We start from the raw sequence: 18,965 nt of genomic DNA, 5'->3' as shown, positions 1-18,965 counted from the left end.
GCATATACCCACAAAGGAATGCACGTGTTTTTCGCGCGAATTTTAAATGTGCCATTTTTCTTTTTTTCTTTTGATATAAAATTTCATTGTCACATAGAGTTACAAATTGTGCTAATTGTGTTGTCGATTAATCAGCAGATTGCTTTAAACAAGTAATTCATCGTTTGTGTGAAAACTTATTGGACATCGAGTCATTCTATGGGGTTTGACAGTAACCGACGGCGGTTTTTTTATAACGTAAGACTTACCATGTTAGAGAATACTTTTACCTGTATGTGTGTACATGAATGTAGCGGTATAGAGGGGTTGTCATATGTCGACATTGGAGATATAGAGATGTGTGTCGTATGTCGTTTTACAGACAGTGTATTGAACTTCAATGATATACATCTGTATACAACGATGAAGGCGTTTCCCTCCCTTACCTATCAGTCCCGCTTTAACATCAGGTAATTATATTTTACGTCCATTAAAGTATTTTTCAATCAGAAGCAACAAGAAAATAGCGATACAGAGACAAAAACAAAAAAAAATCCCTGCATTTATCAATTCCGACTAAAAACGACGAAGTGCATCCCAAACTATGGCCAAGACCATTATTTACAATCTAACAGACTACTATAATTTGTTCCGGATGGTACGCGTCTTCTGTCCATCGATGATCCAAAGACAGCTTGTAATAAAATCCTAGCGCAATGTCACGCTCTCAAATTGAGAATCGCGGTATCTACTATGAAACCACGGGTTCTCTAGCGATAATCATAACGCGTATTTTCAATTTACAAAAATAAATGTACACAATTTACCGCCATTGATACTTGATGGCGACCATACGATTGCTCGTAGTCTTGCGTAGTCTTTGATTTTTCGTGTGGCATATATCTATATAAGCCGCCTGAAATGATTCATAATGTGTCACTTTCTTCTGGTATTTATCGAAATATGTGGAAAATTGTCCACATTATGATATACAGAGGCGTTGTACTTCCGTTGCTTTTGGAATTTCGGAGAACAATGTTGAAAAAAAACATTCAATTGATGACCTTTACTTTTTTGCCAAATGTCGAACTTTTGTAATTATTTTGGAAATGACTTTAATAATGTTGTTACAACTTTACTTGTGTCGAATCCTTTGATTTAGGCCTATGACAATAAAAATATGTTTAAATCAATCAAAACATATTTTTTTATTAAATTATTAAGGAAATGTGTCGCACTAAGGAGCAATCGTTGATCTGTAGAACTGTTCGTTCTTGGTGGTTCAATCGTATTGTATCCGAGTGTAAATCACATCGCGTGTATGTAAATTAATGGAAGGTAATCATAAGTCAGAAATGAGAACAGGGGACTATATGGTGTACCGGGATTTTAGTTACTGGAATCAGATATAGACACATTTACAAAGGAAAGATTATCTTCCATCTGGTGCAGATTCATAAAAAAAGACAAGACATAAAAAAAAACATTTTTATTACAAGTTGCGTCGTTAATATTCCTTGATCTCCTACACGCTAACTGAAAACTCGAGTTATCTGCCCATAATTGGCACATAATAAAAAAACGTCATCAAGGATGACGTCATCGAAAACTGTGCACATATCCGTGCTACAAACGTTCTGCTTTTGCAGACGAAAATAAGAGATTTGTTACGAAGGAACTCACAGGTATAGTATTGTACAAATATGTCTGTATGCAAATGAATATTTGTCTTTTTAATTCAGAATATTTTATTGTCTAGACATATATTGTATAGATGAATAGCGTGGAGGTCTACTAATTTAAGTTTATTTTGATGATCTGAACGATTGAATCGATTATGCACCTTCCCACCAAACGTTACCTTACAATAGATTCTGTCACGTCGACCTATATAGTGCTCCACCTTAACTCTAACCATTCCATCGACTACAGTTGTATAGACCCCCTTCATCATGTTCATGTACAAAACAACTGCAGCACAGGGGAACGATTTTGGAATTTTAAGTAGGCTAACTGAACCGAAGGGACAGGCGCAAGACACGTTCCTATGACAGGATGAAAAAAATAACCCAATGGTCCGACTTCCCAGATCACTTATTATTCAAAAGGACATACTCTTAAAACTCTAGATTGAAATATATTATGTGTTCGGTATCACTGGAAATGTTCCGGTTGTTTTCATTAAAAGGAGCCATAGATGGGAAGAATGAATCCGTACATCATTAATTTGTGGTCAGATTAGGGCATACATGTATGTTGAATATTGAAAGACGATGTTCCTGACGTTGTTAATAATAAGAGACTTATAGACTAGGGGTAGGACCATTCGGCTAACCCCGGAATCGGCCGAGATGTGACGAGTGGGGGTCGGACCCCGGGGTCATTCTGGGTCATTGGATCGTGTCAAGCCCCCAGTCGCTGTAACCACATCTGGTTAGGACCTAGCCCGTGTTTCTCTGGCCCTGACACCTTTCTGGTGTCACATGCATATACATGTGTCAGGGCCAGAGGAAACTCGGGCTAGTTAGGACATACAGTGACTGTACATGTAGTTAGGCTAGTAGACAAAGTCTAGCTATAGCTGTTTATTGAAAAAACTACGAGATCCTCCTCTAACAGTCGTAGGTGCTAATATACAATTCGAATGTATGTCTCTGTTAAAATAAATAGTTTATCTTACATAATTGTATCTTAATTGTCTTTGCCAGCTTTGCTCAAACAGTCTTATAAGCAGAGACCTATTTTAATTTAGGTCTCTGTTAGGCCTATAAGGTATAAAATGTCATCTGCCGTCGATGTACAAACTATAAATTCGAACCTGACGCAGACGCCTATGGTTTAGCCTATAGCTAATCAACGAATGAACGATATCACTCAGTCAATTTATAATTAACTTCTTCATTACACATAACGTTAGCCTAATAGCCTAAAAATCGGAGGAACCAAATGATATCACATTTAATGCAGCGTTTATCAGTTTAATACTGGATTTTACGTGTTATGGTTCTTAACTAATGTCATATAGGCCCTATTTGGTACCCTAATACGCAAAATCCCGAAACCGAGCCCATCTGCCCAGCAGTACGTATACGTTATACCAGTGTGAGTGTACCGTGGGTTTTCGACGATGCTTGAATCGATACTATGATTGACATGTCTTAGCATGGGGGCCTTAATGTCGTAAATATTTTTCTACATAAAGTTGCAGCAATCATATTAAACGTTTGATAAATTGTTTGAACAGCTTAAAGACTAAAATGTAATGCTAAAATTCTGTCAAAATGAGTATTCTTCAATCAAAAGAATTTCTAGAAGGAAACAGAATGACGTAAAATTAGTCTGCTGGTGCGGGACCAGTTTGCGGCAGGTAATGTTTACTGATATCCAAGATGGAGGGCACTGTCTGAACAAGTTTTGATATAAGCGTACCTGTGTCTGTTTTAACGTAAGTACTGCAAACTTGTATATGTATTTGCTGGCTTATCATGCTATTATTGCCAGACACTTGTTTCGTTTGTAGGAGAATGATTTAAACCACAAAATAGCCAATAAGTGAACATTTCCGTTAACATTCGTTGCGATCAAGACAAATCCTACGGCAGATGTCTCTATGCATTTTTGATGACCATTCGACAGTACAACGGATGTCATATTCGGTAGAAATATATTGTGTTTATAGGTAGCAAGTTCAAATACAATATGCCTCCACTCGTCCTGAATACCAGTACACGAACCATGATGCATAGCAGGGCAATTAAGGTACCTTGACATTTCGTCCCAAATTACTTGTTTCACGTAGAATCTACTACCAATTTGTAAATCTTTCACAGTCAATATATTGATTTTTTGTTTGTTTTAATTTTGCCACACTAGAGACCTCTTCTGTTTCACAAAGATTGCAGATTTCTTTGCTGTTCCACCTGGCTTATTTTATATCAACTAAATGTACTGATTGTTTGATAAGTGTTGTTTTTTCTCAGTGGTTTGGGATGGTACCTTTTTGTCTAATGCGGAAAGAAAATTGGTGAATTGGGAAAGATTTTTTAAGGAGTAAATTGCAAATTTTGGGAAAAAGCCCTAACAGCCCCCAGAAAAAGCCAGAAAGAATGTAGCATGTAATGATGCTGTCACTACCAATGCCGTGTCTATAATTGCAACTTTTTCATGATTGTAAATTTTGGTCAGGGGTAGTAGTGATAGCCTTACCTGTCAATATATATACACCCAGGGATTTCCCTACAATAGAAATAGGGTCTGTTAAAAGGACCCATTCCCCCCAAAAACCTTGTGAAAATTCCCAATTTGCCACTGAAAAGTTTCCAATTTTGAAGTCACTTTTGACCTAAAGATATAAGGTAGTAGGTACTTTTGAAAAATAAGTTATAGATAACAAAATGAAATAAAAAATGATATAAAGGCAATATTCATCATAGAAAAACTGAAATTTGTATGAATTTCACTCTTTTTTGTTTTCCCCAATGTCGCACTTTGTTGCATAGAAATTCCCAATTCAATGGACCCAGGGCCCAGTTGAAAAATTGTAGGAAAATCCTTGACACCCATTTTATATGACAGGTGTATTGACAGGTGAAGCTACCATGTATAATAGTACCTTTGGTTTTGGTTCAGTATGAAAAAAATGTTTTTGAAATTTGACAAGGAAATATACCGTCTCATGTGAGGGTACGTTGTGGAACAAGTTAAGGTCAAAACATTTTGACTTTACACAGGTGGGGGCATGTAAAACTGCACGACAATATATAGGCATTACAATAAGAGAACTGTATATGTGCCAGAATATATAATTAACAATTAGTAGACTCAGAAGTGCTGAACCATGTCATTCACATTCTCATATTGTAACATGGTCAAAATAAGTTTTTTATGGTATATTGTGTGGCATGTGTTGATGTAGAAAAGATTACAGTACTGTATGTACGGAATCACATGTTACCTAAGTTGGTTAGTTTACTTTATTCAAGTCGACAGAATAGTGTCAACGAACCCAATTATTGGTGACGCATGATATTGTGATTAATCCTTCTTCATATAGATATTATATATGTCAAGTTTTTTAATTTTAAACACCCTGCATATCTTATGGTATCCATACTCGCAGCAAAGGTATCCATACTCGCAGCAAAGTACCCAACTATCGGGGAGTACCTCATAAATACCCACCACTTTCTACACGATGTTGGCTCCATCCCTCTTAAATACATATATTATGTTTGCCAGTATCTTTAGTTTGTAGGATGTTTGGGTAGCAGTGTACAGTAAAAATGTCCCAATTCTGAAAAATATGGCGCATGTTTTAGATATGTAAACATTGCCAGTTAACCCTACATATTACCTCCATTAAAGTACCGGTATATATATTTGTAATCTATACAGCATTTGCAATTTTAATACAGCTCTGAAGGATAAGTAAACTTATTTTTTCTATGTTTTTTAGACCTGTGAATACCATGGTAAAAACTTAAAAATTGCTAAATATTATGATATTTGACCCAAAATGACAATTCTCTACACAATTTTTTTTCTGAAACCTATTTGAAATTAAATATCTCTGTCCCAAAGACAGAATTAATCTTGTTTTGACATACATGTATGTTGTACAATACGTTTTCCCACAATCTTACCTTGATTATGATCATGAGCTACCATTAATTGTTCGCTGTACATTAGGCAAAACTAAATTTCCTGTTTCAACACACTTTCGGAAAATCCGGAAATTTAAAATCCGGAATCAATTTATGTATTTTAGTTTTAACAAAATTGAAGCCTGTATGTACTACTTCATAATAAATATACCAATTATAGTATACATTTATTTTTTCATTTTTTATGCATATCATATATAATACAGGAGTTATTTGCTTACCAAAATGCACCCATTGCCAGGCATTCTTTCTGTGTTGTGCTACCTTGGACCATTGTCCTAGGCCTGTATTCATGAAGCCTGCATGCTTATATGTTAAGTACACATTTTGTGTTCATGGCTCATATACTTATGGTTTCAATGATTTGAAGAAATTTTGTAAATACATTTACTTCAAGTGAGATATTTTTTATGGTTAGGATTTTCTTTTTCTTGATAAGTTTGTGATTTAAGCAACTTAAAAAAATGCTGGATTGAACACAGAATTCACGTTTGAGAATTATTTCATTAATAAGGATTCAGTTGGACACTGTTTTTTGAAAAGAGCATGTCCCAGAAAAAGCTTTGAGTACTAGTCCCAGGCAAAATGTTTGTATCCAGGCATCACAAAAGCCTGTCATTGCATAATTTGTTTGTTTTCGTTTGCTTTCATGATCACTTGTAAATTAAGTCTTATTCTGGTAAGTTAAACAACAAACTGGACTAATATATTTGATTTTTAAACAATGAATAAATCAGAATAATTAAAGAAGTTATATAGTTAATTTATTACATTTGTAATGTAAATAAGTTAAAATTATTGTGGGTCTCCTTCCAAAGAGGGCTGCCAAGTATTACAAGTTATCATCTGACATATATATATATATTACATGTTGATTTGATCACTTTTACAGATACACTCACCTGTACATATATAAGGCCACAAAACATTACATTTATATATACATATGTACTGAACATCTCTCAAATCTGAAAGTGCTTCAGTTTTCTAATTTCCATAAAATGTATCCATATATACGTTCCCTGAGAGGAAAAAAACATTCACTGTAATGTCCCTCGAAGTCAGTTTCCATTCTGATCATTGTTGAGTGGAGAAATTCATGTTATAACAGATTAAAATTAGCTAATCCTTAATATTTAGTGAGAATTATGTTTTGGAGTTTAATGCTCTGTAATCATGTATAATCTAATTTAAAAGTTACTGATTTCGTCTGAACAGTAAAATACAAACATCTGTTTTATCGTTGATGTATTATGTTATTCAGTGTGATCTTTGTTCTTGACATCATATAAACAATTCAAATGTGATCGAGATGTCATCTTTGTAAACATGATGTACATTATAGTTGTATTGTTTATCTGACCATAAAGATTAATATCAAAACATTTCTTGAGGAAAGTTATATGTACTACAACCTGGTATTAAAACTTTTTAATTCGTTAAATTTGACAGCTTAAAATATTTAATTCATGTATTCAGTGTATGGAAAGCTTTGATATCTTGATAAAAAAAAACAACTTTATACTGGTGTATAAAAATTACTGTGTTCTAAAAGTTACTTAGATTATCAAATAGTCATAGCTGTTGTCTACTATTTTTTTCTTTATTTACATTACATTCACATGTGTAGCATACAGATAATATTTATTGTTCTATTTAGTAAACATTAAGCTGACTCCTGTGTATACATAATGTAGGTAATATCTTGTCATTAATCTGTATCACACTGATAAGTCTTAATCCCTTATTAATTTGGAATTGGGACCATTATGGTAGCATTAGGTGTTGTTAATTTAGGAGTATTTGACAGAGTGGCATTGGATATTTACAAATTGACCAGTCCTCAGATTTTGAAGTGTTATATATAGTTATAACTTGAAGTGGTCAACAATGTAGGGTTGTTACACATGTGTGTGTGACATCTCTTGGAATGACTGATCTACCTATTGCAAAAAAAATTGCTCATTAGGATAAAGTTGCAGTTATGGAACTATCATGTTTTACAGGGGAAATTTTGTAATCAATATAAGTGTGTTTTATATCCATGAATGGGAAAATGTGAGTTGTTAAAAGAGAAGAGGTTTACAGAATTAGGACACCATGTATTCCTCACACAGGTCCAGGTAGGTTCCTATATATAGATCGAGGATTAATCAAAGTGACAATTTATTATATTTGAGGTTACTTTATTATTACTGTTATTTTATTATAGTCTTAATTAAGCAACTGTGGTGTATACATACTGTACAGAAAAATTACAATCAACATTATTTTTTTTAATCCCCAAAAAGAATTATTAATGAGATTTAAAATAGCATCACAGTCGACGTGAAAACATTTTGATTGTACACTAGCGAAATTCTAGGGATTTCTTTTGCCCATTTGTGCATCTTATGTTTTGTCATCTTCATGCACATATATCAGTGAAAACCAATTCCCACAATTGTCGTTGTTCATAAGGTGATACTGATACACTTTATATGTCTTTGGAAAAAGAAAACAAACATGAAAAAAAGGTTTAACTTATATTGCATCACTTACAGTTCAAGGTGTCACTAACTACAAAAACATGGATGTTATAAGTAGTATAAATATGTATACGTAGTTGCCTGTTAAGTGGTGAGTGCATTGTACAACTGACGTGTAAATTGTAAATGGTGACAAATCAAACCAAGAAGAATTTTAGTGGGTGGGCCTTGGTATGTAGTTGGTACTGGTAGGCTTAAGTTAAAAGCATATATGAATGGATGGTGGTAAATTTATGTGTTTTTAGGTCACCTGAGACAAAGTCTCAAGTGACCTATTCTAATCCCCTTTTGTCCGTCGTCGTGTGTCGTGCGTCCATAAAAACAAAATTTACATTTTCGACTTCTTCTCCAAAACCCACAAGCCAAATTCTATGAAATTTGGCAGGAAGCTTCTATGGCAACCAAAATTGTAAATTATATGGTCCCCACCCCCCAGGGGCCTAAGGGGCGGGGCAAAAAAGCGTCAAATTGACTAAAACTTCAAAAATCTTCTTCTCTACTCTCAGATATGCTGGAATCAAACACTCTTCATAGATGGAAGGGTCTTAAGGTGCTTTACCAAAATTGTAAATTTCATGACCCAGGGGTTTCACGTTTGCCCTTTGGGAAGGGCTAAACTTTACTATAGTTTATATAGGGAAATCACATTTTTGACTTTAATTTATTTTATTTCTATTGGAATTCATTCTAATTTTGTAAACATTGTCAGCATGGGATGACAGTTTGATGGCATGCATATGTTGGCCCTGACTGACCCCCAGGGGCTGATGGGTGGGGCTAAAAAGGGCCAAATTGACTGAAATTTCACAAATCTTCTTCTCTACTCTCAGATATGATAGAATCAAATACACTTCATAGATGGCTGGGTTTGAAGGTGCTTTACCAAAATTGTGAATTTCATGACCCTGGGGTCTCAAGTTTGCCCCTGGGGCGGGGCTAAACTTTACTATAGTTTATATAGGGAAATAACATTTTTGACTTTTATTTGTTTTATTAATTTCTATTGGAATTCATTCAAATTTTGTAACCATTGTCAGCATGGGATGACAGTTTGATGGCATGCACATGTTGGCCCTGACTGACCCCCAGGGGCTGATGGGCAGGGCTTAAAAGGGCCAAATTGACTGAAATTTCAAAAATCTTCTTCTCTACTCTCAGATATGATAGAATCAAATACACTTCATAGATGGCAGGGTCTGAAGGTGCTTTACCAAAATTGTGAATTTCATGACCCTGGGGTCTCAAGTTAGCCCCCGGGGCGGGGCTAAACTTTACTATAGTTTATATAGGGAAATAACATTTTTGACTTTTATTTATTTTATTTCTATTGGAATTCATTCTAATTTTGTAACCATTGTCAGCATGGGATGACAGTTTGATGGCATGCACATGTTGGCCCTGACTGACCCCCCGGGGCTGATGGGCAGGGCTTAAAAGGGCCAAATTGACTGAAATTTCAAAAATCTTCTTCTCTACTCTCAGATATGATAGAATCAAATACACTTCATAGATGGCAGGGTCTGAAGGTGCTTTACCAAAATGTTGTTTGTCTCAAGATAGCCCCCGGGGCGGGGGTAAACTTTACTATAGTTTATATAGGGAAGTAACATTTTTGACTTTTATTTGTTTTATTTGTTTTGGAATTCATTCTAATTTTGTAAACATTGTCAGCATGGGATGACAATGTTGGCAAGGATGACATATTGGCCCTGACTGACCCCTAGGGGCTGATGGGGGGGGGGGGGGGGGGGCAAAAAGGGTCAATTAAATAAACTGAAATATTTCAAATCTCAGGTGACCGTTAAGGCCCATGGGCCTCTTGTTAAGTTTGGGATACAATTATTTGTTTGTTGTTTGAATGGAGAAATCTCATTTGGTTGCTTTTATGTCCCCTTGTAGTGGGAACAATCATATTTTAACCCCAATTCTACAGGAGGTTCACATATAAGTCGACTCATACAAATCATAAAGTGGGTGCAGCAGGTATACTCTAAAGTCCTGACCTGTAGGGCCTGTACATGTTTTATAGAAAATCAAACCACTGGGTAATTTTGAAGTTTACCCGGTAAATGGTGTTGGCCATGGTATGGGTTTTTATGGCCGTTAGTGGATCCTTATCCACTTGAGAAAGTGTTTACAATACGATCATCAGATTATCTATGAAGAAGAGTGTCAACATGATTTTATTACTTTATAATGTTTGAAGATCTCTGAAACAGTTTCCCAATATCAGTTTAACTTTTCTCATTATGATTTGACCATCATACCAGATAAAAATTCATATATCTCTTTACTTGGACAATTAGTTTTGGGACATAATCTGGTCAGTTTAATTTCTGAACCTCTAGTTTATACCAACAGTCACACTAAAAGGATAATAAGAATTTGAACTGTGAATGTCAGATTTTGATTGGATTTACATATATACAGTGACTGTTTGTACTGGTTTCATATCAACATATATACATGTATACTGTTCAATTGCATCATGGTGTACAAACACTCAGTCTGGTACAATCAGACAGACTACCCTCTTCACAAACTGAGGTCTAGGAGAAGAAGAAAATATGTGCACACTTGTCCTTATGTTATGGGGAAATTTCTTCCTATTTATCCAAATGTGGGTAATTTTAGATTTCATGTACGATCTCCACACAAGATATTTTTACCCAGAAAATCGAGGATTTCATCAGTATATCTGCAGCAGTAAGTTTTTGTGCAACATCAGATCAGTTATTTTTGTAAAAACCTGTTTTGTTGAGATCAGTTTATAAACATTCATCATCCAGGTACTTTTTTGATATTTACTGTCTCGTATTTGATAATTCCTTGTAATCTTACATTATAACTACATTCATTGAAACTTTTTATACTGAAATGTGTTTCCACTTTCTTAATAATTTTGTTTCTCAATATTGTTGCATTATGTATATTAAGTTTTATTATTCTTGATTAACCAGTTAAGAATGAAAAAATATTGATTGATAAATAAATAAGAAGAAAACAAATTAAACATCAATTGCATTATAATCTTTATGTCAAAATGGCTAAAATTTCTGTACTCTCTCAGAAAATTTTCCTGTACTAATGTAGTTTTGTATAATACACTGAGAGTTTTGATGATCTATGTATGACATCTATATATAGGAGTCTTGGGACAAAGGTCATAATTATGTTGTAATGTGTGTATCATGTTTTCTGATCTAAATACATACTGTGTTACATATATATATTGGGTAAATGATTGAGATTTGATATTGCTGGTTAATTATGTTATTGATTGACAGTTTTGTTCTTCGTATTGATCCCAATTACCTGGTCTTACCTAAACTCCTGGATCAATACATGTACATACCGAATAACATCGCCAATGCATGTTTTTGTTCTAGTAATGAAATATTCATGCATTTCTGGTCTGCATTTAGGTTTCTCAAATTCCTTTAGTATGAGACAGTTTTCTTATCGACTGGTAATTTTTGGAGAATCAAAACACATATACATGTATATCCCAAATTACTAAGTAATGTATGTTAATTTCTCAAAGGGGGATCTCTTTTTCATGATATTTCATGCAGTCTTTGTTTGACTTTGCAGCAGTCCATATAGCCAGGTTCACCAGTATGGCAATGGCCCTGGACTGTCGGGCTCAGCGACTCGACTAAGAGGGTACAACCTAGCCTCAGGGGTTAGTGGACTATACACGATCTCCGAGAAGGAAGAGGAACATCTACCGGGTAAGATGTTTGAATAGGAATATTGCTATTGCAGGAATTATGTGTATATGTTGAGTTTTTTTTATTTCAAATGAGTATATTTGTGTGAAGTTGTGATTACTTAGGACTATCAAACTGTACACTTTGTCAGTCTTCTGTATAATGTTATAATTTAAAAACAGCTACTCAGATAGTAAATGAAGCCAAAACCTTTAAGAGGAAATCAGGTTAAATACAACTCTTTTTTTTTAACTTAGGGAATGTGTATAAAAAGAAGTACAAGTTGACAATGAGTGGTGAACGTCAACAGAAACATTTACCAGGTAAGGGAGATTATCAATATTAGTAAGGAGTAGTATGTTCTTCAACAGTTTAAGAACACTCTGCTAGTTTGACTAAAGAAGCTTGGATTCTGTACCTCAGTTGAAATTATTGCTCAAGAACGGTAGTTTTAGAAATGAAAATCTACATAACATTCAAATATATACCCTGCAAGATAGCATTGCTGCTATTATATAGGTTCATAAATGCCACTTCCTGTTGCGTTTATTACTTAAAGGTTCAATCTTTAAATACAGCGTATATATATAGAATACAGATAAAGATGTTTAGGCTAAAGATTAATTGTTGGTGTTCTTAGCATGCCTAGAATACACAAAAATGCATTAATATAGATTACTCAGGAGTAAAATGCTATGTATGTACTTTGATTAGGTGAAACACAAAAATACATTGTTTCACATGCTTTGTACTGTGATCAGGTGAAATGCAAAAATACAGTGTACACGATAAAGATTTAAATACTAAATGTACTGCGTTCAGGTGAAACTACTCAAGGTGCATCATCATCACCACGGATCAGCTCCCTCCAGAATCCAGAACATGGCCCACCATATGGATCAGCACCAGATATCACATCCTCGGGTCTATACAAGGTACAGTCCTCCATGTGTACTTAGCTGTTGGAATTTTCTCTACTTAAAACTTGTACTCATGGGGCAGTGTCATATATAGTGATACTTCAGCAGCTTGATAATAGAGTAGATGCTTTCTAATCTGCTTATAACTTGGTTGTTGAAATGCTTTTACATTTTATTCAGACCTGTATTTAGGGATGTCAGGGACCGATTCATACCAAATTCCTGTTCAAAAATAATTTTTCATGTAGAACTAGTAAAATCCCTTCAGAGATGAAAAATTCATCAGATTTTCTTTTATTGATTATTTCCTCAACTTTATTTTAAATTTTGCATACTCTTTTTGGGATTTTTCATTCTTTCTGTACATTGAAAGACTATATAAGATAAGCAAGATTGTTTAACCTGTGAAAAAATATAATTATAGTATAGTTATTTATCATTCATTGTTCACATGATCAGAATTATTTTCTATCATGTTCATTTCATCCAATTACATGACTTGTACAAATTACATGATGAATTGAATATCCTCATACATAAATTTCATCAAAACATAAATTGGTCCTTGGCTGTCCCATCTGTCCTAAAATTTACCATTTCTTTGATCTTGTAGCTGTAGTTTCCAAGTTGTCCCCATGATTCGTGTTGTAAAGGATTTATTTTTGATAATTATATATATGTAATAATTCATAATATATATCAGACAATGGGGAGAATTCCAAGTATTAAGTTTGTTTATTTGTGTGGTAAGCTAGCCATTCTCACCCTATCTAATATAACCTTTCACCAACCACAAACTGGTAGATCAATGTTGTCATCACTGCATGCATGTCCTGAAAGCTTGTATTAAAACATAGGTAGAAGATGAAGGTCAGACAGTGACATCGCACAGAGAAAAACAAGATGATAGTCAAGATGGAGCTGATGTTAGGAAAGATCAAGAAAAGAAAATAACATCCCTTTGGAGTTTGCAACCAAAAGTATCAAGTACTTCAGAGATTGAATCAGAATCATTGTCAACAGTCAAGCTGGAGCTCCCAAAGAAGGAGGAGAATCAGCAGGAGAATCAGGAAACTGGTACTGCACTACAGTTTAAAATGGACCGTTTGGTGGAGCACATATCAGTAGCTGCAGCAGTAGATGAAGATGTTGACAGAAGTAATGTGGGGAAGTATTACAGTACAGAAGATTTTGATTCCATTGAAGTACTGATGAATGAACAACCAATATTAACGTCTACTCCAAATAATAGTCTATCAGACTGTCCTAATAGCAATCCAGAGGAACTAATGACAACTTATAATGGAAATGTCTCATCTGAGGATATGTCATCACAAAGTACCGATGTCACAACCAAGGACATATCAACAATTGCCAATGACACCACCAATCCGCCTGATATTTGGGCTGATGCTGTGGATCATACACCTAAAGGATCTCCGTATAGAGCCAGTAATGGTGTAGGTGAGGCATTGGATGCTGAAGAAATCCACAGTGTTGGCAACAGAGACTCTGCCAGAAAAGCCAGTGATGCCTCCCTTTTAGACTGTGCTGAAGGATCCCAGGTAATACGTAAGCACCGGCCAACACATGCAAAAATTCAGAAGAGGTTGAGTAAAGACCTTAAAAATGAACTGGAACATGCCCTGAAAGTGCTGAAATCAGACAATCCTGACCTGATTGGTAGTGAAAGTGAACAACCAATGGAAGACAGTTACTCCAAGAATGGTATACACTCGGTGGATTTTACAACAGGTATCAGTAATGTCTCCCTTTCTGATTTCTCACAGAGAAATATTCGCAGCCATAGACCTATGTGTACCAGAGTGACACAAAGTGGAAGTCAGAATACAGTGGATATTGTCTCCAATGGCACCAGTGATGGAAAAGTATCAAATGTAACAAACCAAAATGATTCAGATGTGACCTCCACTCCACCTGATACTGATGATTATGTAACAAGTAGCCTTAGTTCTGGAACCAGCAATGGTACGGGTGAGGCAGTAGCCATTCAAGATGGCGATATTCCAAAAATCACAACAGGGCTACTTGGCAGAAGAAAAAGTGACTGTTCTGATGAGCATTCTCAGTACTACCACAAACAAAGACCAAAGCATTGGACAATCCAACGAAGGTTGTCTTTGTCTAGACTAGAACATTTACCCGATTGTGACCAAGTAGATGTTCAAGGTGAAGATGGCTTTTTTTCTACAGGACAAGATTTGTTGAAAAATGATTTAAGTGTCAAATTCAGTGACACTGTGATGGTCAACATCTTTTCCTCAAGTGATTCTAAATCTTTGTCATCAGCTACTGTTCTTAATGATGCAGCAGAGAAAAGTTCCATTGATGAATACCATGACAGACCATCAGATTCTTGTGCATCACCTGTGGATAAACTAGTTCCTGTTACATCTGCTAGGAAGGACAGTGTTGGTAAAGTAGTGAGACCAGCTGATATTATCAAAAAAAAGCAGAAAAAACAAGCAGAAGCCATGTTGTCCCAAGAAAAGTCCTCTAAACTGACCCAAGAGAACAAGTCTTCAGATCTTTTTCATGATGTCAAAGAAAATATTACTGAACAATTTGCAGGACAAAATGATGTACCAGAGAACAATCTGCAACGAGAAACTGAAGAAGAACTGACCAATGATGAATTGGTCAAAGAGCCGTCACTTAAAGATGTTGGCTCCTCTTTTTTATCACTTGAGAGAGGTTTCAAGAGTTATGGAGACATTGACTTCAACAACCCTTCAGCACTATTGGAGCATCTTCGTGACACAGATGTAAACTCTCAATTACACCACAGTCTGATGAACTGTGACTACACCACACCGTCAAAGCTTTGCACCAGAGATCAAGACAAAAAGGCGACCATTGGTCAGTCAAAGACAACTGAATACATGGATCAAGGTATGTCATCCCAAAAATTCACTTCAATGAAAGAGGTTGATTCTGAAGCAAGTGAGAGAATCATATCAGTGCACCCTACAGTCATAAATGATCATACAAGTGACTCGAGATCATCACCTTTAGGCAAAACTGCAAACAAATCAGAAACAAGACCTTCAGTAAAAAGGGTAATGAAAGAGAGCTCTGAAACATTCTATCCTACCTCCTCATCACAATTCGAGACAAGAATGAACAGAGGAACAATGGAAACAAAATCTTTGTCCCCAGGATATGGTGGTCTAGATCATACTATTCCATCAGATGTAGTGATGAAGAGAAAGAGGAAAGGAAGCATAGCAGATGATACAGAATTGAAATTCCCAACTACATCAGAGTTGTTTCAAAAGAAATTAGACTTGGAAGCAGCAGAGAAGAAATTGAAATTTTCAGGTTGTGAGGATATGGTTGATGGGGGTTTGTATGGAGCAGCAGGCGGTTTTGTCTATACCACACCCTCTAAGCTGCTGACAAAGTGTCATGACAGAGAAATAACCACTGCACAACCAAAGTCTCCAGGCTACACTGCATTAGATCATACAACACCATCAAGGCTGTTCCAGAAATGGTTGAACTACAAAAGGAAGAGTAGCACCAAACTGCAAAGTAACAACAAGGTTTCATCCAGTACAGTACTGCAAAGGAAAAGCAAAGACAGTTGTGATGATGCAGTTTATCCTACTTCCACAAAGCTGTTTCAGAAAAGAGAAGATAGGGAGAGAACTAGACATGACAAAGAGCCACCTCCAAGGTATGAGGAATTTCACCAAATGATACCCACTGTTGATAAGAATAAAAAGGAAAGGATGTATCCTACATCCTCCCACCTATTTAGGAAGAGGGCAGATCGTGAGATTACAGAGAAGAATTCCAAGTCACCTGGCTATGAACTTTTGGGCCATACAACTCCATCAGAGCTTCTTCAGAAATCCAAAAATAAAGATGATGACAAGAGTCTGTTTTTAACATCTTCAAATCAGTTTTTGGAAAGAGCACAGAGGGAGAGATTGGATTCAAGGTTAGTAGAAAACAGAGATGTTGGTAATAGTCAACTTCCTTTAAAAGTCACATGTGCAACAGATCGGAACCACACCTCACTACCAAAAGTTGTGAGTAAATGTTTAGACAGAGATGGTATATCTACCCAGGAGAACGTCCCAGGGTATAGAGATCTTAACCACAAGGATCCATCAGAATTATTGGTGAAAAGTCAGAACCAGTCAACCAGTGATGTCCATCCAAAGTCTTGTGAAGGTGCAAAGAAATTTAAGATTTCAAGGCAAGCAAGTATGCCTAAAACTTTGAAAAAGAGTAACACAAAAAAAGTAAGTTCAACTAAAGGTCAAGTGTCCACTAGTAGCTCAAGTGATGAAATAAAGGTTAACACAACACCATCGAGGTTGCTACAGAAGAGGAGAGACAGAGAAATGACATCTGAAAATCCAAAGACTCCAGGATATAAGTATTTAGATGGTACAACACCTTCTATCCTCTTAAAGAATGTTGAGCAGAGAATGAATGGAAAAGATTCTACAGACCAGAGCATCAGGAAAGGTAGCTCTACACATCGGAAACAGGATGCACAGGTTAACGCCAGCAGTCCAGAAAGAACATTTTCTGATAGTGGAAACTGGACACTACCCACTGACCCATCATCTCCTGGGTCTTTACATGTATCTGATGAAGTCAGTCAGGAAACTTGTCGCACAGGGAAATCACAGCAACAGCAGGAGAATTTCAACAACTGGAGAACATTCAGTGACATCACTGCCTACTACATTGAGTTATCAGATTTTGTATCTAAGATGGCAAGGAAGATGAGAATGAGAAGTGAGCCACATTTTATCGGTACAACCTGTGAAACATCAACTCCTGGGATGGAGGATAGCTGTCATACTCATTCTTACTCCTCCATGGAAAGCAGTGAGGAAATAATTGAACCTAGTAGAATCCATGGACTTGATGTATCAGCTGAGAGACAGAATGTTCAGTCAAATAAAACAAGCCAAGATCATGAACCTCGGTCCACTTCTGGAGGATCTCTCACAGACCATTCTACCATTTATGATGCAGACAGTGAATATCCGTATAATTCTGTCACCACAGCATATCCATTGTCATCCAGTGATGAAACAAGTGTCCAACAAATAAATCGCAAATCTTCAATCAATTCCTGTTTCAAATCATTTTCTGATTCTGATGAAGAAGATGAAGAGTATCAGACAGGGTCATCAGTAACTACCAGGGCTAAGAATCTCTTCATTAGGGATTCTGCTGATCTGAACTGCAAGTCTGTGAATGATATGTTGTGGTCACTCTATTTGAAAAGTCCAGACGAGAGAAAGAACATTGATAGCCTTGCCTCCCTGCTTTCTTTATACTTCACCAACCATGCACCTTCCTCCTCCTCGTGGGACTTCTGTTCCGACCCCTCTACCTCGTCTGTAGCTAGCACAGCACATGCTACTAATCACAAACAGGTAAATCACACATCACCTTTTGTTTCCGACCTCTGTTTCTTCTGTTGAATTTGCATGAACCAGTTTATTTTTTGTTCTGTTTATTCATGTTCTAAAATGTCTCATAAAAGCAGAGTTTATTGTGCTTTGCTCTGCATCCAAGTGTTAATTTGTGTCTACAACAATTACAAATTTTGTATGACTCCATATGTGTAAGTATAATGAGACACATACAAACATATTTATTGGATGCTACTTTTTACTGTGTTTATCTTGTAATAAGCCCTGGAGACAAACATAAGCAGTTTGATTTAAAGTAGGAGATGGTCTATATATCCCAAGACAATGAAATATATTTAGCATTTTTGCTAATCTTTCAAATAAAAAGACACATAGACTGTCGACTTTTCTTCAGGCATAGGTTTATTGATGGAAATTATATAATGGTACATGACATTTTTAGGTCATCTGACCCAAGGGTCAGGATGACCTATAGTCATTGTGCATCGTCCGTTGCCGTCCGCCGTCCGTAAACTTTTCATTCAAACGACTTCTTCTTGATAACCAGAAGGATGAGGGTACTGATATTTTGCATGTAGCTTCCTTGGATGAAGCTCTACGAAGTATGTTCAAATGGATGACCTTGACCTACTTTCAAGGTCACAGTGGTCAAATAGGCTGAAATCTTCAAATGACTTCTTCTCAATAACCAAGAGTGCTAGGGAGTTGACATTAGGCCTGTAGCATGCTGGGG

General features: G+C 36.0%; 1 protein-coding gene across 2 annotated transcripts in view; it reads left to right on the top strand.

Annotated features, from left to right (window-relative positions):
* Positions 1 to 3,351: 3,351 nt before the first annotated feature.
* The window catches only part of LOC117334096 (nuclear mitotic apparatus protein 1-like), a 56,285-nt gene continuing 40,671 nt past the window's right edge, over positions 3,352 to 18,965 (top strand). For both annotated transcript variants that reach the window (XM_033893545.1, XM_033893544.1), the window contains exons 1-4: positions 3,352 to 3,424; positions 11,765 to 11,904; positions 12,141 to 12,206; positions 12,706 to 12,818. In XM_033893545.1, coding sequence (XP_033749436.1) covers positions 12,173 to 12,206; positions 12,706 to 12,818 — 147 coding nt within the window. In that variant the 5' untranslated portion in view covers positions 3,352 to 3,424; positions 11,765 to 11,904; positions 12,141 to 12,172. The remainder of the gene's footprint in view (positions 3,425 to 11,764; positions 11,905 to 12,140; positions 12,207 to 12,705; positions 12,819 to 18,965) is intronic.

The sequence above is a fragment of the Pecten maximus genome, chromosome 9 (assembly GCF_902652985.1).
Source record: "Pecten maximus chromosome 9, xPecMax1.1, whole genome shotgun sequence".
NCBI classification, from domain to species: Eukaryota; Metazoa; Mollusca; class Bivalvia; order Pectinida; family Pectinidae; genus Pecten; species Pecten maximus.
This window is presented reverse-complemented; position numbering and strand designations above follow the sequence as displayed.